The sequence below is a fragment of the Propithecus coquereli genome, unplaced genomic scaffold (assembly GCF_000956105.1).
Source record: "Propithecus coquereli isolate 6110/MARCELLA unplaced genomic scaffold, Pcoq_1.0 Scaffold73, whole genome shotgun sequence".
Lineage (NCBI taxonomy): Eukaryota > Metazoa > Chordata > Mammalia > Primates > Indriidae > Propithecus > Propithecus coquereli.
In genome coordinates this window covers 3,674,501-3,697,332 of record NW_012153396.1, presented here as the reverse complement: position 1 = coordinate 3,697,332, position 22,832 = coordinate 3,674,501, and the positions used below count along the sequence as shown (strand labels likewise).

At 46.9% G+C, this 22,832-nt stretch overlaps 1 protein-coding gene across 4 annotated transcripts in view; it reads right to left on the bottom strand.

Moving 5' to 3' along the window:
- GBF1 (golgi brefeldin A resistant guanine nucleotide exchange factor 1) overlaps nucleotides 1–22,832 on the bottom strand; it is a 122,487-nt gene that overhangs the window by 8,571 nt on the left and 91,084 nt on the right. For 2 of the 4 annotated variants that reach the window (XM_012661694.1, XM_012661695.1), the window contains exons 5-30: nucleotides 18,780–18,898; nucleotides 18,142–18,250; nucleotides 17,575–17,635; nucleotides 16,393–16,447; nucleotides 15,612–15,686; nucleotides 12,518–12,665; nucleotides 11,960–12,183; nucleotides 11,270–11,435; nucleotides 10,613–10,824; nucleotides 10,198–10,296; nucleotides 9,045–9,239; nucleotides 8,290–8,479; nucleotides 7,579–7,719; nucleotides 7,171–7,259; nucleotides 5,989–6,191; nucleotides 5,449–5,572; nucleotides 5,044–5,169; nucleotides 4,720–4,802; nucleotides 3,813–4,049; nucleotides 3,433–3,526; nucleotides 2,884–3,060; nucleotides 2,498–2,562; nucleotides 2,295–2,418; nucleotides 2,026–2,097; nucleotides 1,781–1,875; nucleotides 1,396–1,549 (exon numbers count right to left, since the gene is read on the bottom strand). In XM_012661694.1, coding sequence (XP_012517148.1) covers nucleotides 1,396–1,549; nucleotides 1,781–1,875; nucleotides 2,026–2,097; nucleotides 2,295–2,418; nucleotides 2,498–2,562; nucleotides 2,884–3,060; nucleotides 3,433–3,526; nucleotides 3,813–4,049; nucleotides 4,720–4,802; nucleotides 5,044–5,169; nucleotides 5,449–5,572; nucleotides 5,989–6,191; nucleotides 7,171–7,259; nucleotides 7,579–7,719; nucleotides 8,290–8,479; nucleotides 9,045–9,239; nucleotides 10,198–10,296; nucleotides 10,613–10,824; nucleotides 11,270–11,435; nucleotides 11,960–12,183; nucleotides 12,518–12,665; nucleotides 15,612–15,686; nucleotides 16,393–16,447; nucleotides 17,575–17,635; nucleotides 18,142–18,250; nucleotides 18,780–18,898 — 3,437 coding nt within the window. The remainder of the gene's footprint in view (nucleotides 1–1,395; nucleotides 1,550–1,780; nucleotides 1,876–2,025; nucleotides 2,098–2,294; nucleotides 2,419–2,497; nucleotides 2,563–2,883; nucleotides 3,061–3,432; nucleotides 3,527–3,812; nucleotides 4,050–4,719; nucleotides 4,803–5,043; nucleotides 5,170–5,448; nucleotides 5,573–5,988; nucleotides 6,192–7,170; nucleotides 7,260–7,578; nucleotides 7,720–8,289; nucleotides 8,480–9,044; nucleotides 9,240–10,197; nucleotides 10,297–10,612; nucleotides 10,825–11,269; nucleotides 11,436–11,959; nucleotides 12,184–12,517; nucleotides 12,666–15,611; nucleotides 15,687–16,392; nucleotides 16,448–17,574; nucleotides 17,636–18,141; nucleotides 18,251–18,779; nucleotides 18,899–22,832) is intronic. The other 2 variants (XM_012661696.1, XM_012661698.1) reach the window with 1 other exon arrangement.

The window sequence follows — 22,832 nt, the reverse complement described above, 5'->3', positions numbered from 1 at the left end:
TGAGGATTATAGATGTGAGCCACCGCGTCCGGCCTATTTAGGTCTTCTTTGATTCCTTCCATTAGCATTTTGTAATTTCAGCATACAAATCCTATACATGTTTTGTTAGGTGTATATCTAAGTATTTCACTTTATTTAAAGCACTTGTAAATGGCATTGTGTTTTTAATTTCAGTTTCCATATGTTCATTGTTAGCATGTAGAAACATGATTAATTATTGATCTTATATCCTGAGACCTTGCTGAACTCACTTATTAGTTCTATGTGGGTTGCTTTTTGTAGTTGTGCAAAGAAATCTCAGGAGGGTCATAAGCATGAAAGCTAGGAAACTAGAATAGGGCTGAGACTGCTACAAGGCAGCAGCAGTCCAGCCCTACAAAGCAGATTCATAGGAGCCTATAGAGGTGCAGAGCACAAGCTTCATGCCTGAGGCCATTCCAAGCTCACCCCCAATGCTACCTGTTAGACCATACCAGCCCTATGATTGGTCACTGAGCTCATGGTATGTCTTAGGCCATTGGTCCCCAACCTTTTTTTTTTTTTTTTTGAGACAGAGTCTCACTGTGTTGCCCGGGCTAGAGTGCCGTGGCGTCATCCTAGCTCACAGCAACCTCAAACTCCTGGGCTCAAGCGATCCTTCTGCCTCAGCCTCCCGAGTAGCTGGGACTACAGGCATGCGCCACCATGCCCGGCTAATTTTTTCTACATATTTTTAGTTGTCCGATTAATTTCTTTCTATTTTTAGTAGAGATGGGGTCTCGCTCTTGCTCAGGCTGGTTTCGAACTCCTGAGCTCAAACAATCCGCCCGCCTCGGCCTCCCAGAGAGCTAGGATTACAGGCGTGAGCCACCGCGCCCGGCCGGTCCCCAACCTTTTTGGCACCAGGGACCAGTTTCATGGAAGACAATTTTTCCACAGACCAGGGATGGGATGGGGGAGAGGGGGAGGGGGTGCTTTTGGAATGATTCAAGCACGTTACATTTATTGTACAGTCAAACCTCTTTGCTAATGATAATCTGTATTTGCAGCCACTCCCCAGTGCTAGCAACACCACCTCAGCTCCACCTCAGATCATTAGGCATTAGATTTTCACAAGGAGCACGTGACTTAGATCCCTCACATGTGTAGTTTATAGTAGGGTTCGTGCTCCTATGAGAATCTAATGCCACCACTGATCTGACAGGAGGCAGAGCTTATGTGGTGATGTGAGCAATGGGAGAGGCTGTAATCTGCTGCTCATCTCCTGCTGTGTAGCCTGGTTCCTAATAGGCCATGGACCAGTACTGGTCCATGGCCCAGGGGTTGTGGACTGCAGTCTTAGGACATATCTGTAATTGACACTGTCACCTTAATCCCTTGCATACCTGCCTGCTCTCCCAGATGCACTCTGCTTACCTGGCCACTGATCTCTTCTCTCCTGAGTAGCCGAATGGCTAGGCGCAGCAGCCCTACCACTGCCCGCTCCACAAGGAAGCAGAAATCTTGTGCCTGTACGCAGAGGTGGTATAGATGGTCTCGAACAGTCTGCCACACACAGCCCACACGGTCCCTGCAGAGAACATAAAGGGAAGACAGTCTCAGCCAGAAAGGCCTGGGTGGTAAGTCTCCTAGGCCTTTCAGAGCCCGGGTATTATACCTTAAGTACACAGGTATAATAAGCAAGCTTCTCTCGTACTGCCTACAGTTCCCCAGAGCCTACTCAGCAAGATGGCTTCCACCTCTTTGGCACAAGCCCAGTATGGGGTCTGCCTAAAGACTGCCCTCACCTGCCTTCTCCTACCTGTTCTCCAACACAATCCTTAGCAGCATTTCCAGGCAGAAAGCAGCATCTTCCTCATCATATGTCTCTTCATCTGGTGTTACTGAGACCAGAGCCTGAAGGGGGATAGCAGCCGGAAAGTAGGCATGCAGAAGAAGCCAACCACTGGCTCTGCTCTGACAGAAAAAGGCATATACCACTGTTCCCATCACCCCTCCCAAACTCAGCCAGCTCTTCCATTCCTCTTTCTTTTTTTCATCCTGTACCTTCATGAGCTCCTGCAGTGACTCTAGCTGGAGGAACTTGCTCTCTGTGATCATTTTCTCTGGGTCACATTGCTAGAGAAGGCACAAGAGAGAGGGGTTATCTAATAAGGGCTGAAGGGAAGAGAATTCCGTAAGAGCCAGGGAGAGAGAGAGGGCAGAGTGAGCCCTGGTCACAAGCCCTGGATGATTCTATTCTATAGTTCACAAGGCAGCATCTGTCCAGTAGGGAGGAGTCTAGGCTTTCCTATCAGGGGTGGGCACGTAGTTACCTTGATGCAATCTAAGGCTACTCTCTTGGCCTCTTGGTTCTCAGTGGATGGTCCCCGCACACTAGACTGTTCAGGACCACTCAATGTCAGCCAGCTCACGAAGCTCAGCACTGTTGATTCTCCTCTGTAGAAAAAGGGCACATGCCGTGGTGATGCCCAAAGTTCTGACTCTCCCTCCCCAAGGTCCTCTGGTCTGCTCTTACCGGTTTGATGGTGTCTCCTCCCGCTGTAGAGAGATCTTGCCGTTGGGATCCACGAAATCTTCTACCTGGAAAAGTAGGTAAAAAATAATTTCTTTCCAAATGCCCGTTGCATCCTCTCCCCGCTTCAAGCAAAGTTCTCTGAATTTCTTCTTGTAGTCCTCTGCCCATACACTATTGCACCCCCTCCAACTTGTGACTGGCAATGGTTTCTACTAGTCTTCTACAGCTATCCCCTAAGATCTGTGATCTTTCATTTGAGGCATTCTTTGTGAGCTTTTGGCAGGCATCAGGCCCAGTGCTACCCTCAACCAGTTCTATATGCAGACAGCACATAATGTCAGAGGTCTCTCTTCATTATTGTTGACTAGTCTTCTACCAAGAATTACCTCCACCATAGCCTTGGGCAACAGCTGGGCTCGGAAGAGCTGCAGCATGGCCTCCATGATGTTCTTCCAGCCCTCCCGTAGGATGTCACCATGACGATGGGCCAAGTGGAATACTGTCTTGGCTGCAATGTGGGCTTTAGGGTTACTTCCAAATACACTGGGTAGGTTCTCAATAGACTAAAAAAGAGGATGAGAAGAGGCTTAAGGCCCATCTGATATCTGGAAAGGAAAATCTCTTAGGCCTCTAACTATGGTTCCCTCAGGGTCCTTTTATTGGCTCTGCTTCAATCTCCCATAATACTGGTGGGAAGGGCTAACTGGGTTAAGGCCTTCCCCACTCTTGAATCTCCTCTTCCATCTCCATTACATGAGGTAACACTAGTCTCATCCCAGGGTATACAAGAAAGAAATGGCCTAAGCATTGGTATAGTCAAGAGGGAGTGAGGGAAGGTGCTGAGGGCAAGCAGCTCTGTAGATAAGGGTAGACCTGTGGCTAAAAGACAGGTCTTCCTTTGGAACTCCAAGTACACAGTTCCTACCCCTGCTTACCTCACTGCTGAGAGCTGTGAATTTGCACAGAGAGATGATGAGATTGTCAAACACATCGCTGAGGCCGTAGTGGGCAGAGATCATGGCGCACTTCCTGTAATGTCACCCCCATCCCAGAAACAGAGTCACTGAAAGGCCAGGCAACCTTTCCAAGTCCCTGAAGAGGCTTGCATGGGGCTCTTCCCCATTAGTACCAGGAAGAAACCTTTTACTCTTGAATCTATTTAAGCTTGAGCTTTCCCAAGCTTTAGCCTCCCTCCAAAAACTCAGGAGGAACCCCATTCTAAGGAAAGTAAGAGTAGGAGTCAGAGAGCATGAAGGCAACCATCTTAGCAAAGAGAGGTGGGGGGAGGTGAAGACCAAGGCCCAAACTGGGCTACCTGAAGCCTGAGATGGCTTTCTGGATGATTGTCTCCTCAAGGCTTTTGTCAAAGACATAAGACAGAGCAGCAATAGTGGGGCCCCAGGTCATGGTGAAGAGGTCAAGATCATAACTGCCAGTAGGCACACGCAGGAATATGCCCTCAGGGGTTGCGCCTCGATGAAGCAGCACGTTCCACACATAGTTCTCCCGAACCAAGCCTGTCTGCTCCTCTGGCATCACAATTTCCTCATTCCTGTCAGGAGGTAAGGGAAGGGGTGGGTGCTCTGCTGTGAACTTCACTGGTTCCAAACTAGGACCAGGGGCTTCACCTAGACTAGCACTCTCCATTGACGAGAGGGTGTCAGAACTGCAGCTCAGTAGTCTGCTTCCCACTTACAAGTGGGAGCAGGGAGAAAGGAAATGTCCCATAATCTCGAAGCCCTGTCTCTAAAGTGGGGCCTTCGGTTCTTCAGTAAGGAGATCTCAATTCTTTCTGGGTGTGAAAAGATGAACAATTCTCTCTACTTTTTCTGATTTACAGTAAAGAACTAAGTGTCCCCATCTCTGACCTGTGAAGAAAGCCTCACTTTCCAGTGTTCACCTTATGTTTTCTACTAGCCAGAGAAAGCCTCTCATGAGCTAGACAGTAAAACCCAGCTCCTTCACATTGAGGAAATGGGGACCACGATATCCCACTTAAGATGGGCAATTTGGACCCTGGCTTAGAGTACTTGAGTCCCAATATTGTTCAGGCTTCTTTAAGAAAGAAAAGAATTGGCAGAGAAGGCCCTGCCCAACTAAGTCCCAAGGCTAAATCCAGGGCACGTGAGTCACTGCAGTCTGACATGACTCTAAAAACTGGGAAAAGCAGCAATGTGCTTCTCCTTAACAGAGATGTTGCCCTGTTCTCTATATATACTCACTTGATGGCATGGTACATGTCCTCCAGGATGTCTTGCTCAAAGTCCTTGCCTCCATTCACACCTTTTAGGTTTTTTCGAAACTCCTAGAGATAGGCCAATAAGCTTTTCCCCCTGTGTCAATGCTGAAGCCCCTCCCAAGGAACTCCTGGATCTGTGGTAAATAGGACTTAGGACACTAAGTGAAAGAACCCACCTTCCCACCCCAGTTCCTCTTCCGGGTTGGCCAGCCCTCCCTGTCCACCATGCCCATTGGAAATCCTGTCCTTTCTGCTATCTCCAAGGCTGTGCTGGATCTTCTCTGCCTTGGCTGGGACCCAAGCTTACCTCCAGGGTCATGGGTGCATTCTGTTTGCGAACATTGTGGTTGTGCTGGTCAGTATTAAGCATGATGACAGCATAGGCCAGAGCAAAGCAGGCATCGCTATTGGCAAATGGGGAGCCATTACAATTCTGAAAAAGCAAAGACCCCGCCTGTGTCAATGCCCTTCTCTGGTTAATTAAACCCTTACTATCAACCCGCTGGTCAGTGCTGGTACAGAGGGAGGTACCACCTAGAAAGTGGCTAACCTCTTGTCAACTCCTTAAAAGAAGCTGGTTTCTCCATGGAAAGCTCATTGATGTTGCTCTTAGCCTTCTAAGGAGATAGCAGCCGGGTTCTTTAGTTGGAGGCCATAGAAGCCCTCAAACTGGCCTGGGATTCTGGGCTCAGCTCCTGCTACTCAAACTCACCCTCCAGTGCTCTGTGAATGCCTCCAGCAACCTCTGGATGACTGGTGCTTCCCCAGGCAAACGGAAGGCTTCCAAATAGAGGCGGAGAGCTTCATCCAGCCGCAGACCCTGAAAACTGAAGGTGCTATAGGGAAAGAAAGAAGGGTACAGAGGCTGGAGAGTATAAGCTGCACATGTTGGGCTCTCTGTTAGCCACAGTTCTCTTACTGGAACAGAGGAGGTTGAGGTCTCTGGCAAAGGGGTGGTATGTCCTAACTCAACCCCTAACTTTAGTATTTTTCAAATCTGCAGACTCTTGCCTAGAAACCTCACCCCCTAGGACCCTGCTCTAGCCCTTTGCAATGTTCTCCATGCAGAATGAAAGGGCTCCCAAAGCTATCTTGCTAGAGCCCCTTTCAGTTCCAACAGAAATAAATGGTGGGAAGAGGAAGAGCATGTGACCTGGGTCACCAGGGGAACCCAATGAGACTGCTTTGAAGGAGGGATGCCCTGTCCCCCTAGACTGATCACTATGTCCCACATTTCTTATAGCTTCCTTACCTTACAAAGCTCTCCAACAGGTCAATGTTTTTGCGGTCACTCACAAACTCTCCGATCATTTTCTTGTCCAGCCGAGGATTCTCTCGGAGCCACTGAGCTACTTCTGTGTTGTCCATTGGGATGGTGAGGAGGCCTTTCTCTTGCAGGAACTGGATCCCCTTCTTTGGTTTCTGGTTGAACTGCTCTGTGCCAGTGATTAGCAGCTGAAGGAGAAAGACTAGAGGTGTTAGAAATTGCTCTGCCCCTGAATAAGACAAAGGCAAGCTGGACTCTACCACAGCCCACAGCTGGTCACCTAATGGGCTCCTAGGATATGGTTCTTCGGGACTCCAGAATTAAGGGTGGATCATACCAGCCTTAGCTTTCCCCCATCTTCCTGCCTAATTAGAACTGGCTTAGGAGCTCCTTTTCACTCCTTTTCTGAGGGCTCACGATGCATGGAACAGCCTCCTTTCCTCCAACTTGAGGATCAGGGTAGAAGAAAGAGACCAGAGAATTCTCTCAAGTTTTATATCCATCCCTGACGCTTGTTACCAGCCAGTATCTTGTTTATAGCCTGGCTTGGATTCCCGTTATTTCTTTGGTTGCCTAGCTCTTAAGGCCCTGAGTTTGAAGGACAAGGTAGACTAATCGTGAAGGTAATTCTGCTTTCTGTGTGTTCAGCCACAACTCTGCAGTCAAGGGCACACATGAATCAAAGTCATTTAAGCTGGTGATAAGAGGAAGAAAGGGTTAAATAGATGGTTTTCTTTATGTTAAGGAACGCAAAGCACAAACAGTTATTCGAACTTTACTAAAACACCAGAATAAATGTCAATTCCTTTTCATTACCAATTATCATGCTAGAGCTGGAGCTGACCAATAACCTTCAGTGACTCACGTGACACCAGTTCCCAGGACTCCTGTCACTGGGACCAGTAACACTTGGCTCTCAACTAGTGTAGCATTTGCCCAGGCGTATACAATAGGGTTGCCCAACTACATGGCTTAGCAGTAAGGGAAGGGCTTCGCAGGAGACGGGGGGGTTGCTGAAGTCCCAATGAGCCTAAAGACTAGCCTTAGGAAGCTGTACAATAATCTGCTAGACTCTCCCTCACCTTCATCCTTCTGGGATAGAAACCCTACAGAGGACACCCAGACAGAGGTGGGCAGAGGCTGAGCTCTAGGGAATACATGTATTACCTTCTTTTTGTTTTTAATTTCAATTAGTTCCCGTGGATCTGGCAGAAGACAAGAAAATCGAGGTGGCTTCCGGGGAAACTTTTTGTCAGCTAGGAATGGGAGAAAGAGAGAGAAAAACCCGTAAGACCTATTTTACCAAGATAATGACTTTTGGAAGGTTGCTGATATACTCCCCAGTGATAAAGGAGGGGCCTCAGAAATTTTCTTGTCCTTATCAGTTTTCCATTTCCCTGGAAGTCCTATCTTCTGGAGCTCCAGATGTTTTCTTTCCTTTCTCTGGGTCTGAAGGCATGGTGAGGCACCAAGCCTCACTCAGGTACTGCCGCAGGTGTCTCTGCTCCCCTCCTTCCATTCCCCACCAGGCCCTCCCGTTGAAGGGGCTTAGGATTGTGGACACCCAGTACCCACCCCCAGAGTCACCAGCTTCTTCCAGATCATTGCATCCTGGCTTCCCATGTTCTGGCGGCAGCCGCCCTCCACCTGGCAGATGCAGGCCTGGGATGTCTGGGGCTATGCCTATAGCTTTCCCATCGCTGGCTGCTCTCTCAGCTGGTAAGAGAGAAGAAGACACATGAAGACTTATATGGTAAAAAGCCAAGCAAAGCTGCAGAAGAGGTCGAGTCTCAAGCCAAGAAAGACCTGCATGCTCCCACACAGGGTGCCACCTCTGACCAGGACAAACCCAAGCAGGTGGTCACTGTCCCAGCCAAGTGTTAGATTCTACAATTTAATGAAGAGATTACCTAGTCACTTTCCCTGAACTTCTACAACTTTAGTCTCAAGGAGATAGAGAAGATTAGAATGGAGGCAGATATTGGGGATAGGAAAAAGTGAGGCCTGAAGCTTTTAGGGGCATAAGTCCTACATCCTTTAATCTCTGTTCTCTTCTCTTGCCATAAAGAAATAATATTTCTGTCAAAAAACCAAAGTGGGGAGGAGAAAGGGTCTATGAATCCTGCTAAACTGCCTGACTGACCTGTGAATCAAACCACCAAACCCCAGAAACAGAAGTGGGAGCATCCCAGGGGAAGTGATGTGAGGACAGGAGAAAGGACTCAGCGAGTAGAGAAGAGATAAGCATAGAACCCTGGGGTCTTCAAAGAAAGAAATGCCTCTCACTATTGCTAGCTTCTCGGGTGCCATCTACTGTCTCATAGCTGGGTCTGGCTGTGTCTTTCTTCTCCTGGTGGGTCAGGTTGTTGAGGACTTTGGCCTGGCAGTGGGCCTCAGTGCTGTCAATCACTGTCAATAGGGCATCAAGAGACAGTAGGTGTGTTGTATAGAGCTGACCAGACACAGGGAAGGCATTCTGGAAAATAAACAGATCCATTAGACTGGAGGTTAGGAAAATACTTTATACTTTAACTGATCATTTTCCAAAAATCCCTAGCTGGGCTAGCTCACAGCTATAATCCCAGCACTTTGGGAGGCAGAGGCTCCCAAAGGAGGATTGCTTGAGGCCAAGAGTATGTGACCAGCCTGGGCAACAGAGAGAGAGACCCTGTCTCTACAAAAAAATTAAAAAATTAGCCAGTTGTGGTGGTGTGTGCCTGTAGTCCTAGCTACTTGGGAGGCTGAGGTGTGGAGATCACTTGAGCCCAGAGAGCAGATCAAGGCTGCAGTGAGCTATGATTGTGCCACTGCACTCTAGCCTGGGCGACAAAGCAAGACCCTGTCTCAAAACAACAAAAGCCCCAAAATCAAAAATCCTGAAACCTCCTACAACTGCTACATTGCCTTTAGAAAATGCCTTTTTTCTTCCTGTTCCCCTGCTCTCAAGTTTTTCCCCTCTTGGTATGTACCATCCTCATTACCACCAGGGAGATTTCCTTTATAGAACCTTCTTTCTAGAGACCAGTGATAGTGCTCAGCACCTTGGACAGCAGCTTTGTGAGGTCCTCAAAGAGGTTGGAACAGTAGTAGTCACAATCATAGTTGATGTAGAGCTCGGTGACAAAGCTGGGGATACGCCAGAGCTGCACAATGGCCTCCAGTGCCATCTCCTTCATCTCGTAAGGCATCTTGGGGTTCTCCACAGTGATGATCTCCATGAGCTTTTTGATGTACATCTGGCAAGCAATAACCCAGAAATTGCCATTTGGGTGGGGAAAGGATTCAAGATAGGAAGAGATAAAACTGGATGGAACCTGCCGGGCGTGGTGGCTCACGCCTATAATCCTAGCACTCTGGGAGGCCGAGGCGGGTGGATCGCTCAAGGTCAGGAGTTCAAGACCAACCTGAGCAAGAGTGAGACCCCATCTTTACTAAAAATAGAAAGAAATTATCTGGACAACTAAAAATATATATAGAAAAAATTAGCCGGGCATGGTGGCGCATGCCTATAGTCCCAGCTACTTGGGAGGCTGAGGCAGTAGGATCGCCTGAGCCCAGGAGTTTGAGGTTGCTGTGAGCTAGGCTGACGCCACGGCACTCTAGCCAGGGCAACAGAGCCAGACTCTGTCTCAAAAAAAAAAAAAAAAAAAAACTGGATCGAACCAACATCAAACAGGAAGCAGATGCCCAGCCAAGAAGTATGAATTAAGAGACATCTGAAGGTATTCCATCCCCTAAGTACATCCTCCTCTTTGGCCTCCATGTTGGCAGATAAAGCCTGGCTCTCTACCTCATGTCTGATATCAAACAAGTTGCCTATTTTGTAATCTCTATGTGAGCACGAACTGGTCCTATTCACAGTTCATCTTTGCAATTTAGTGGCAATGTGGGCTTGACTTGCCTGCCTGTGTTGCAGAGGAACTGCTGGGTAGAAGAGTTGTTCCTACTCATGGTAAGATTACCGCCCAGTTCTCATGATTGGGTTCTCCTACTTTATAGTCAACCAGTTTCCTCTGGTCTCCTTTGAATTTTTCCCCTAAAGAGGCCAGTTGATGAACCAAACTATGGAGGCTAAAAGCACTCTCTTATAGGAGGCCCTTAAATCCCATCCCTGCAGCATGACAGAGCTGGCCTCGTTGAAGATGCCATATATCTTTTTTTTTTTCCTTTTTCTTTCAAGGTCAAGAAACTCACCTCCATTTGGAACTTGAGGTGCTCCCGCATGCTCTCAAATAATAGGAAGCATACTCGCAGAGAAGCAGCATAAAGATTCAGTCGCTCCACGCTGAGTAGCTAGAGATCAGAGTAGGGCAGGCTATGAGGTTTCAGAAGCTGACTATGGCTCAACCAAGAAAGGCAGGAGAGGCAAACTGGGTGAAGTTGCCACCAAGGTCCTGTGCTCCAAGGGAACTCTGTATCTAGCCATTCCTATATTTCTCTCTGGCTGTCAAGCATCCCTGGAGAACTACTGGAACCCTCTTACTACAACTACTAGCCAACTGGGAAGCAGACGCTTTCCTGGGTCCTATATTCTTTGCACAATTGGCCAAACCTCCCTGTGCTTCCCTGGCCCTTGAGGCCCTGAGCCCCTCTAGCAATCTGGTCTTACCTGGAATAAGTGGCGGCACATCTCATCCTTGATGAGGCCCAAGAGGGTCTGGCACTGGGATACGGGGGCTGACTCAAGGGCCACTGTCAGCAAATGCAGCCCCATGTGGATCATAACCTCTGAGTTGTGGCGGTCGTGTGGATTGGTGAGGGAGATGAGGAAGCGGAAGAGCTCGCGGATGCAGGGAAGACCATACGGGACCAAAGCTGTGCCTAGGGAAGGCCAGGAGGAGTGGGACTGCTAAGAAACAACTAGCCTATTGGCTTGGCCTAGCGTGCCCTGCATTACACAAGGCAATTTCAAATAAGTGATTCTCTTCAAGGAAAAGGATTTTTTTTCCTGGGGACGTGAGAGGACTAGCCTCACTTATTAGAGGGAATCAGAATCGATGATCCTACCTTTCTGTTAAAAGTCCTAAGCTTTTTATTCTTCCCTCTTACTTCCTATTGCCCACAAAACTCTCTCTTTGTAATATATGGTAGGGAAGGGCTCCAATCATGCCAACAGTCCTATGGCTTGATTCCATTTTCTGACTAGAAAATGGCCTAGAACTTGGACCAGCAGGTAGTCACCTTGGTCCAAGATGGTCTAGGCTCAGGCAGTTTAGTGGGTAGGATGGAGGAAGTGAACAGGCAGAGCCTGACAAAGAGTACCCACCTTCTTTCTGGGAAGATTGTGTAAAGCGCACGCCCCGTGGATTGACGTAGTCCATGTCATGGACAGAGGCAGAATCAGAGTGGTCGGCAGGGGACGTGCACTCCTCTAATACTTCAGGGATAGATTCCACGGATGCTGACTGGGCCTTTTCCACATGGGCCCCTTCCTGATGTGACCAGTAGCAGGGAGATATAGGAAGAGAGATAAAGCAACTTGCAACTTACTCACCTGAAGTACCTGTCCTCCAAGGCTGTCTCTGATGGGCTGCAGGTATAGGGCCAGCTCACTGGTTTATGAATCAATGCAAGATGGCTCCAGGCAGGAGTATGAAGGACTCAGAAAACATCTCCTGAGGTATCCCCGACCTACAGTGACTAGAACCCTAGAGATGCAGAGGCTTGTACACGCTTAGGATTTAGATCCATCACCTTCCAGGAAAAGCCACGGCAAGCTCCCTCCCTTTTGCCAAGTACTACCTATATGCATAACTCGAGAAATCCCATGAGCAACCTCTTACAGTGAGTCATGCTGTGGTTTTTCTAGGCAGCACAGCTAATTCTGGGAAATAGGAAAGAACCCCTCTACTCCAACCTTCTTTTAAGCCAAGCCTTGAATAAAGGATCTAAAGGATCAAGCCTATTCCCCCAAAGTGGAAGAGTAAACAGGGACCTTTAAAAATCAAAGCCATACCTGTGGGTCAGGCTGTTCGGGAACCCCGAGCTCACTGCTCCCAGGCTCTGTAGCTGTGCTGTACCCTGCAGAGCCAAGTTGCTCCAGGTCAGTGAGGTCTTCCTTAGAGGTGGTCTGGGAGGAGAATTCCAGGCCACTGTCTGTAGAGGGGCTGACCACTGCTGATGTAGCTTCTGAACTTACAGAGGAGATGGGAGTGGGCACATCAATGAAGGGCATGCCACCTGCAAAGAAAATTAAGTGAAGCTTGAAAAAGAGAGACTCTCTGGGCAAAACATACCCTCCATGATTACCAGGGGCTCTGTTTTCCAGACTGCACATTCATCTCTGCACATACTGGTCGCTAAAGTTGTCAGAGACCCTCTGAAAGGAGAACAACCTTAAGTCACTGCAGAGTTGCTGAATGGTTACAGTCTGATTTGACCTAGAATTTCCCTTTTGCTCTCAGCAGAAAGACCAAAAACCCCTCAGCTGGTTGGTCTTCCATTTCAAAAGCCCTGAGAGAGAAAGGAGCTCCCCTATCTACTCTAATCAGAGGAAGCAGCCCAGAGCACTCACCAGTGAGGTTAGAGGATGAGGTGGTTCCATTAGGAGTGGGCAGCTCTGAACCTGTTGTGACTTTGGTCATATGGCGTGGGGGCCGAGGGGATCGCTTCTGTTTTTTCCACTTGGATGAATCACTCATGCCTCCTGCTCTCATTTTCAGCTGGAAATATCATACCTCATTAGTGCTGATATTCAAACTAACACTCGATTCCTAGAAATCTCCCTGTACTTAGTCCTTCTGGTCCCTAGAAAACAATCTGTACCCCACATCTGTGCTAAAGAAAGAATCTAGACAATTGGATCACATTCCTACTTCTCTAACCTGGCTTCTACATTTGGCACTTTATAGGCTGGCATGGCAGCCTCTGGGCTGGTCATTGGTAGGGTCAGTCCTCACACTTATCACTCTGCTTCCCTGGTCCTAAGTGTTACATTAAGCAGGCAATCCTGAGTCCTGTAGATGATGTATGACCCTCTTGCAGAAAGGGTAAGGGCAGGGGCAACATTGTCTGGAGCATCAGATCTACAGGCCCATGACTCCTGGGCTTTCTTCCTCAACTACCCTGTAGAGCAGGCTTCTACTTCTAGTTCTCATCCAACTATGAAAGCCTACTCCTTCCCATCCAGACTCTTAGCTTTCTTATTGCTGTGTGGACAGGGTCTAGACCATAAACATATCCCTTACTCTCTGGAATTTCTGCCTCAAATTGGTCAAAGTCTCATTCTTTGGAGTTAAGGAAGGAGTGGCATCCCAGTTTATTTGGGAGTTAAGGATGGAGGGTCATGTCATGCTGCTGCTCTGCTCTCTGCTGCTCCCAATTTTGTTGTATCAATGGGACCTCCTGTCTTTCTCACTGTTGGTCTTTCTAAATGTAATTTTATGCAGTCATATGGTAAGGCTACTGCTGATTCCTTAGAACCCTTGCTCTATTCTACTCTGCTCTCTCTTGCTGTATTTCTATTCCTCCTATAGCTTCCTTTTAGTCACAAAGGACAATCCAAAGGACAATCTCTATCACCTGTTGACTACTCTAGGATCTATGTTTTTTATGCATTTCCTCCACCCTAAATTCACAGTTACTTTGCTTAGGCCCATTTTGTTTTCTTAGCCCTGATGTTTTCTCAGTTGGAGTTTGAACCTAGTCACTCTACAGAGTTATACTAAACTATTCCTAGATTGATAGACCATTCCTGGATTGGGAAACAGGAACTCTCTTCCAGGAACCATGAAACTCTCTTCCAGGAACCATGAGAATGACTCTAAAGAGAGTAGAAACACTTTTCCTCCCTGCCTCTTCCTAAAGGCTGAATATATCCAGACTATCCTTTGCCTGTTCAATTCCTTCTCGTATCTGGGGCTAAAACTCCTTCCTCAAGCTCCCCCAGGCACTCAGAGTGTGGATAACTTTTGATCCCTTGCTTAGAAAAGGGATAATTCTTCTATCCCTACCCACAGCTCCTTCCAATAAAGGAAAAGCCCAAGGGCTGAGAGCCCTCCCCGCAGCTCTTAATAACATAGCAACCACCTCACGTTGGATTTACACTTTTTGTCACTCCTTCTCCAAAATGCCTGCAGTTTTGTCTAGAACTGAGCTTGAAGTGTTCTGAACAGTGTGGCTAAGCAGGAACCAGAAGGATGCTCTCTTCAGGAACCACTGGAGCTCAGATGGATCAAGTTCATGGTAAAAAATGTTCTGGGACAAGAGTCAGCCAAACATGCAGAAGGGTAAGAAGCCCAAGAGATCAATGAGGGACCTCCTGGCCTTATGAGCAGTTATCACTGAGCTCCAAAAAGTACTAACAAGTGGATCCACTTTTATGAGATAGCCTTTCTCTCCAGGAGGCTCCCCCACGTCAGGGACTCCAGACAGAGAAGTCAGTCAGTCACTGAGATTTCTTCCCACGCTAGGATCTTTCCTGTTTCCTCCTCTATCCTCTGCAAAGCTTGCTCCAACCTGGTCATTTCAATGAGTATTCTCTGCCTCGTGGCTGGAGTAAGGGCCAAAAGGCTGGTAGTTCTCACAAATGCCTCAGCTCTTAAAAAGTATAGTTATGCTCTCTGTCCTAAGGTCCTAAGCCGTGGGGTGGGCAGTAGGTGTTCATAGAACCCTACATCACCTTATCTTTACAACTTTATATTCTAAAGGACAGCATAAGCTTTACAAAAAAAGAGAATGGATTCTAGGTTAATAATCATGGCAACATGCTGGATAGCCACCAAAGAGAGCTGTAACTTGAGACTATGTAAACACACAAATGAAACTTGAGACAATGCATTCAAAGAGAACACAGGCCTATGCACTATCTAGCTAGGAGTACACACACACAGTTATTTTTATTTTCAATGATCTATATGTCCACAACCATACCTCTAGCATGCACACTCTTGTGACAGCCTAGAGATAGCCCACATTCTTCTCTCCCTCTTCTTCTTTAAGTGGAATATGGGGATTAGAGTAATCTTTGGCTTGGATCCCTCCCCTAAGCTTCTCCACATGTTGACTTTTAAAGGACAGAGGGCATCTTTGCAAAGTATTCCCAGTGTCCTGGGCTATCCTGGCAACTGGCTCCTTCCTATCAATCTAGTTCTAAACCTTGGAATGACCCCTTTAATGGTAACCAAGGGAAAAAAAAAGACCCTAACTAGATTGACTGCCCTTTCTCTCTAAACTCAATCCAGGTATCCAGATAGAGTTGAGGACTATGCTCAAGCTCTCTATGCCAGCTCTGAGCCAGGGAGAGGGTAGAGGAGGGAAGGGTCTTGCTTGAAGGTCTCTTATAGTTTCCCTAGAAATGGTAGATGATCTTAAGCTTCTCCATAAGGTGACAGCAGGACCCGGGCTCTCTAGGCTCACTATGTGATGCTCAAGGCTTCCTTCTCCTGTCTCCAGGCAATGAGATGCCCCAGGAGAATTCTCAACACTGCAAAGCTACAATCACGTGCAACTCTTCCAAAGCCGTGCTGTTACTAGGGAGGGGTAAGTTGTACACAATGGAAAGGGGACCCAGGTGTTACATATAAAAAATAGGCATTTAAAGAAATAAATAAAAAGGGGGAAAGGAGAGGGAGAGGGAGAGAGACCTTGAGATTCTTAAAGAGTAGTACCCTCTCTAACTGGTTCAGGGCTTTGGTCTGCTCCCCACTACTTAGCTCCAGTTTGTTGAGGAGACATGGAGAAATCTGTGAAAGGCAAATGCACGATTTAAACAGAGTGAAATAAACTCAGACACGCGCCAACAGGGCACAGGGCAGGAATGGGGATGGATGGCAGGGGAGAAGGGAAGGTCAGGTGCATGCACCAAATAGCCAAGGGTCATCTCCATGAGCAGAACCCCTTAGGGCTGTAAGCAGAATCCTCATCAGAGGCCTGGGAAGTCCAGGGCTTCAGTTCAAGATAGAAAGAAGCCACTCTTCTGACCACCATTCTTCTCCTAGCAGTTTAAGAACCCTTTGGTCTGGAGTCAGGCTCGATCTATGTCTTCAGTAGCATGAGCTCAGTCTAATCCAGCATTAGGGTAGGATTTGGGGCATAGCCTCTCTCAACCTCCTACCTGCTGACAAGGCTGAGCCCTGAGGAGATGGCAGGACTTTAATCTTTTTCAATATATATTTTTAGCCCAGAATGATGGGCCTCACTCAGTTTCCATGAAGAACTGGCTCACCAGCTTATGTGGTGGTTCAAAGAAAGGCCAGAAAGGAAAGTTGGGGAAGTACAGGTATCTGGGAGAGAATAAATCTCTCATTAAAGGAGTGAGAGCCACTTCTAGATTCCAAGCAGACGTGTCTAGGCAAAAGCATGTCTGTGCTAAGCAGAGGTATCCCACGGTACCGAAACTGGGAGATTCAGGTCTGGATGGGGGACAGCAGGATAGCTCTCAGGTCATACCTTCTTCATGTTGGTCCCCACATAGTTCTTGGGTTCTTCTTTAAACTGAGGTAACCTATAAGATAGAGAATCCCATGGACTGTCATTAGGGATAATGACAAATGTCACCCTCAGTCCAGCCACAGACCAAAAGTGCTCTGAGCCAGGGCATGCCCTGAGTCTTGGGAACAGCTTGGAAGAGAAGCAGACTAATTTCACTTCTTTCAGAGCTTCATCAAAGAGCCACAGGAATTGAGGGATGTATGACATGGACAAAAGAAGGTAGTCACGAGGGCAAAGTGACTAAGTACCCTTGGAGTGTGGAGGCTCTTTTCATCCTTAAACTGATTCCTTCCTGCTTGTGTTCACTTGGCAAGTACTGCTAAAAGCCAAGGGGTGGGGAGAGGGCATCTATCAAAACCCTAGGAGACTGGCATAGGGCAAGAAGTAAAAGGCAGGTTGAAGTTTTGAAGCCAGGAAATTTAAGCCTGAGTAGTAAGAAACTCTTTGCAGCAGGGTCCAAGGGCAGTCTTATCTGTAGATAATAAGGATTATTATCTATAGATCTGAGAGCAAAAAGAAATCCCAGGGGGAGGTTTTAAGGCCACTGTCTCAGCTCTTCTCAAAGTGAATCTATTGAAAGGAGGTGTAGGAACCAGGCAGTTAAGCCTAGCATGAAAAGGCCTCCTAGACCCTAGGCTGAGGGCCTTACCTAGGGTAACCAACCATCTTGGTTTGCCTGGGACTGAGCAGGTTTGCCAGGATATAGAACTTTCAGCACTAAAATCAGGACAGTCCCAGCAAACTGGGATTGTTGGTCACCCTAGCCTTGGCCCCCTCCACAGAAATCAGGCTGAGCTCTGGGAGCTCAGCAACCTGTTTCAGGGTCCCTTGAGTTTGGCTTCCTTTCTGGGTTCCCTTTCCCAGCTGCTACCTGCACAGAAACAGACGTAAGTTTGGGAAGCAGAATGAGGTCTGTCAGCCTAGATTAAATAACCCTCTGCCTCCTCCTGAGGCCAAGTCAGGTCCCTCCTCCTTCTCCCTTGCTCAGTAACCCTGGGCCCAGAGAACTACCCCCATGCATAATCCCAGTGGCCTCTCATGTGGCTGTGGGGTTGGCCAGGTCCCTGACGTCGCTGCGTGGAAGCAGGCAGACTCAAGAGGCCTGGGCAGCCGGGCTGAAGCAAACAGCAGCAGGTTTACCTTGTGAAGAGCAGCTGCACCATGTCTACGAGAGTGTGCTCTGCGGATTTTCTCAATAACTCTGCACAGGCAAAAACAAATAACACAGGTGTCATTACTTGCCGTGCTATTATCAGGAGGCTTCTCAGAGCAGACTCCCCTCCAAACCTTGTTTACCAAGGATTATGCCAAACTTATTAAAACCAGCTCCAGCTCAGCCTGGCAGCCATAACTTCACTGGCCCACTAGGTGGCACTACCGAGTCAAGGAAAAAAACAGGGAGCGGTAAATGTGTCTCAGAGTTGCAGGCTGGTGTCAATCCCAGAAAACCTCAAGGGAGGAGATCTCGTGCCTGGGCTGAGTCAGTCTGGGATCATCCCAACTCCTGCCCTGGCATAACAGGCTGAGGTCTTTACTTTAGCTTCGCAACAGTCAAGTACAGAGATATCTTCTAGACCCATATGGTTCCTGGAGTTTGATGAGAAGTCCTGAATTTTCCTTCTCTCTGGGGTTCGGAGACAGCATCCTGTGTTCACACTCAGACAGTGGCCCCAGGAATGGTGAAGGGGCCAACATTCAAGCACCTACCACTGAGCCTCATTTCAAAGCAGATCCGGAAGCAAGACTGCATAATCTCACACACAGATTCATTGGTTAGGTGGGCACCCACTGGGGTTAGCAACAGAGTCCGTAGGACCTACCAGGAAGAAAGAGGAGTTACTATGATAAGCCAGGTGGGCTGGATGAAGAGAGGCTTTCTGGAGGGGAGAAAAGCTGCCTCGTGTTCTCGTAGTCTCTCAGAAAAGTACTCAGGGGTGAGAGAGAGGTTATCAAGAATGTTGACCTCACCTCAGTTGGTAGGGAGGTCTCCCAGGAGCTTGTCTTGGAAACTGATTCTTCACTTTGTATGACCCTGACATAGTTCAAAACTCATTCCATCCCTAACCCATGAGCCCAACAGGTGGATGGCACAGATACAGTCTGCCAGAGGTACAAGTGTATTAAAGGTTTCTGGTATTTGATATCAATTTCTTTAAAGCTTTTAATTATTTTCCTTAGAAAAAACTTTTATTTTGGGTACCTGAGCTGCTTGTTTGGAAACAAAGTAGGCTCCTAAGCCCCAGTGGAGTCAAAACACAGCTTCATGCTGCCGGCACACTCGGGAAGTAGATCTGGAGGCACCAACCCCTGGCCACTAGCCTAATTGCTCTTCCCTTCCTGCTTACCTGAAGGATTTTCATCAGGACAACCTCATCACTGGCAGGATCCGTGCCTACAAAACGGGCATGAGTGACAGCATCTGCCATGTTCTCCATGCCCTCTGCCGTGCCCTCATGAGTGGGATCTGCTCCAGTGAAAAAGGAAAAATTAAATGAGGACAGAGAAAAGGTAAGACAGACTGTCTAGGGGCCACTTTGAGAGAATCTGGTTTTTCTCCTCTCCAGTTCCCTAACCTGTGGATCCTTAATATGAGAATTTTTGCCAATAACTGGCTTTCATGAGCTCCTCAACACAAGCTCCACTGGGTAAAACAGTGGTTCTCAAACTTAAGCATGTATCAAAATCACCTGGAGTGCTTGTTAAAATACACATTGCTGGGCTCACACCCAGCGTTTTCGATTTTGTAGGTCTAGAGTGGGGCCTGAGAATTTGTATTTCTAACAAGATCCCAGGTAAAGTTAACACTGCTGATCAGGGGACCATACTTTGGGAATAACTGGTGTAAAACTACTTGTTTCACAGAGGAAGGACTTGGAAAGATGAGTTTTTGGCCCAGACCAAGAGCCATGTAGGACCAGAGCTTTGAATGCCATGGTTGTAGCTTTTCTCCTTTCATCTTTCAACACAGCTTCTCTCTCTGCTTGCTTTTGGAATTTTGTGTTCAGGAGCAACTGAGGTAGAGGAGCAGGAGGAAGAAATGGATAATCACTGCCACCAATAATTATATCTGGGTACCAAATTACAGCAGATCAGAGATCTCTTTAGTTTCATTCTTATTTAAAACAATATGACAAAGAGCAAGAATCCTGTTTCCAGCTTAACTAAACAATAGGAGAGAAAAGGAGACAAACTAAACAGGACTGGAAGCTGGCTCGTTGGAGAGTGGGGAGAGAAGGAGGATTTTAGCTGTGCAAAAGAGGGGAGAAGCTAGAGGTCAGACAACAGCACCATGTTGGAAATGAACACAAATGCTACCAAGGGGGGAACTCAGCTCCCATTCATGTGTTAAACAGCCATAAGGAGTAGCCAAAAAAGTTGTCACCATCAAGGCCTTACAAGGGTCCTGCAGAACCACCTGGCTCCTGTCCCAGGTCTGTTCTGAAGGACTCTTTCTACTGCTTTTTAGACCTGAAAGGGGAGCATAAGTAGGGGCAAAGGGCAGGCACATGATAAAGCTTTTCGAGTGACATAGGAAGGTGCTCCAGAGGTGCATGGTATAATGTAGGAGCATCTCCTAGCTTTAAGTAGTAGGAGTTAGAAGACATATTTGCCATTTTCTCTTTCTTGGTACCTGAAATAATTGAGTTTCTAAGCCTAAAGCTCAGGGGATGGTTGAGAAACTCGAGCATTTCTCTTGCAATGTTAAGCAAGATTTTCATTAATTTTGAGTGTTTTCATCTTTCTCTTCTGTCCTTTTTAGTCTCTGACTCTTCATCAAAGACTTTCTTTGTCCTACTTACAGCATCCCTCTACTCAGCACCAGGAGTGGTTACTTTAGAGGACATGCAGAAGGAAGTCAGTTTCATGATATATAGCACAATGGGGTGACTCAGCTCCTCCTATCACCCCAACTCTCCACGTTTCTCCCAATTTGCACAGAAAACCCCATACTCTCAAGGCCCTTACCCAAATCCTCTCTCTGCCTGACAGTCTTAATTCAGGGTACCAGAGCCCACACAGGAAACTGTGGTCCTGCTCAGTGTTGTGTGGCATTTCAGAACTCAGTGAATAGAAGCCTTCCTCCCAACTCACAAGGCTCCTGGGGCCTTTCTTCCCCTTCTCCTTTCTTCCCCTCTTTCAGTAATCTCTCTTGTTAAAGTGGTTTAAACTCTACTGATCTCTTTGTATTAATAGTTCTTATCCCTTGAGCTTGAGTGAAGTAGCAAAGTTAATTTTCTAAAAAGGCAGGTAAGAGGGATAGGTCTTTAGAACCACAGGTAGGGCTTGCCAGCAAGCCGTGCAATCAGTGGCACAAATCCTGGTCTGGCAGCTGCGTGGGACCAAACAAAAGGCCAGTCCTTGGAGCAGGACCTAAAATAATCCCTGAAGCCTTGGGTTACAGGATTGAGAAGTTGGGGGTGTTTTCTTCTAGAAGAGCAGCCTAAACAAAGGATTGCTTGGCTTGGGCTCACTTAGTAGACTTTCTCTTCCCCAAGACCCCCTCTTCAGAATGTCCTCCTTTTCTGGCCACCCTGGAGCCAACTTCAGGGAAATTTGCCAATCTCATCTCCTTTGCTTTCATGCATTCCTTCCTGCTCCTTTTCTCATGCCCACCACAATCACCACCTCCAGCATTCTCTTTTCCCACCACAGGAAACTCCAATGACCAGCTGGCCTGAGGTCTCCAATGACCAGCCTATCTGCCAAGTTCAGGAAGGGAAGAGAATATCACCCACAAAAGAGCGAGTGAAAAGGCACACGGGGCAGCTATTGGAGGCTGTGAAGAGCCATGACCTGAAGGTGGAGCTCAGGGCAAGGCTGGGAGTGGCTGGGCCTGAGTTTGTTTAGGAAAAGCATGAAGCTACAACTAGGGTGTCTGAAGAGGCTGATGCATCTATTCAGAAGATAACTGGCACCCAGGATTCCTGCTCAGGATCCTCAATGCTTCAGCTAAGCAAATCCAACTTTTCTTGAAAAGATAAAGGGTTTTCCTTCCCTGAAATGAAAGCTGTTTTCTCTTCTGGCTAGTTACAGCCTGAGCCTCTTATTTTCTTTTCTTGTCTCCCTACTTAGAAACAAAGACAGCTGCCTGTTTTCGATGTTTCTCATCCTTGCGCATGGGCTGGCAATCGGGGAAAAGGAATTCAGGATCCTGAGTGACAAGACCAACTAGAAAAGGAATCTAAAAAAAGATGCCACAAATTCAGAGATAAACTATAGATTGGGTGAAATATTTGGCCTAGACTGGGAGTAAATATGTGTAATACTATGATAGACAATGGGTTAATATTCCTATTACACAAAGAGCTCCTACAAATTGATATGAAAAAAACACAACTCAATAAAAAAATAAGTGAAGGAGGGGAAATTCAAATGTTCAATCTCTAGGAAATAAAAACAACAAAACACTAGTTTTTGCCCACCAAATTGGTACCAATAAAGAAAACTGATAATATTCAGTGCTGATGATAGGGTGGGGAAATGGAAACTCTCAAACATTGCTGATGGAAGTGTAAATGCTGTAATCTTTTGGGAAAGTAACCTGGTGGTAGCTATAAAAATATAATATGCATGTGGCCTTTAATCCAGAAATTCTAGGTTCAGAAATCTTTCATACAAAAGTAAAATTAGTAAATAAGGACATATGAACAAGGATGCTTATTTTAGCATTATTCATAATGACTCCAAATATGAAACAATCTAAATGTTAAACATTAATAGGAGAATGATAAAATAAATTGTTTATACTATATATGGATACTATACTGCTACTAAAAAGAAGAGACTGAGGGGAGAGGGAAATGGGGAGTTACTGTTTAATGGTTAGAGTTTCTGTTTGGTGTAACGAAATAGATGGTGGTAATGGTTGCACAACACTATGAATGTAATTAATGCCACTGAATTGTATACTTAAATGATTAAAATAGCAAGTTTTATATTTTATGTATATATATACATATATATATACACACATATATATACATATATATATATATTTTTTTTTCTTTTCTTTTTTTGTTTTTGAGATAGGGTCTCACTCTGCTGCCCAGGCTGGAGGCCAGTGGCGTGATCACAGCTCACTGCAGCCTCCAACACCTCAGCTCAGATGATCCTTAGCCTCCCAAGTAGCTACAACTACAGGAACACACCACCACGCACAGCTGATTTAAAAAAAAAATTTTGGCCGGGCGTGGTGGCTCACGCCTGTAATCCTAGCACTCTGGGAGGCCAAGGCAGGTGGATCGCTCAAGGTCAGGAGTTCGAAACCAGTCTGAGCAAGAGCGAGACCCCGTCTCTACTAAAGATAGAAAGAAATTCATCGGACAACTAAAAATATATAGAAAAAATTAGCCGGGCATGGTGGCGCATGCCTGTAGTCCCAGCTACTCGGGAGGCTG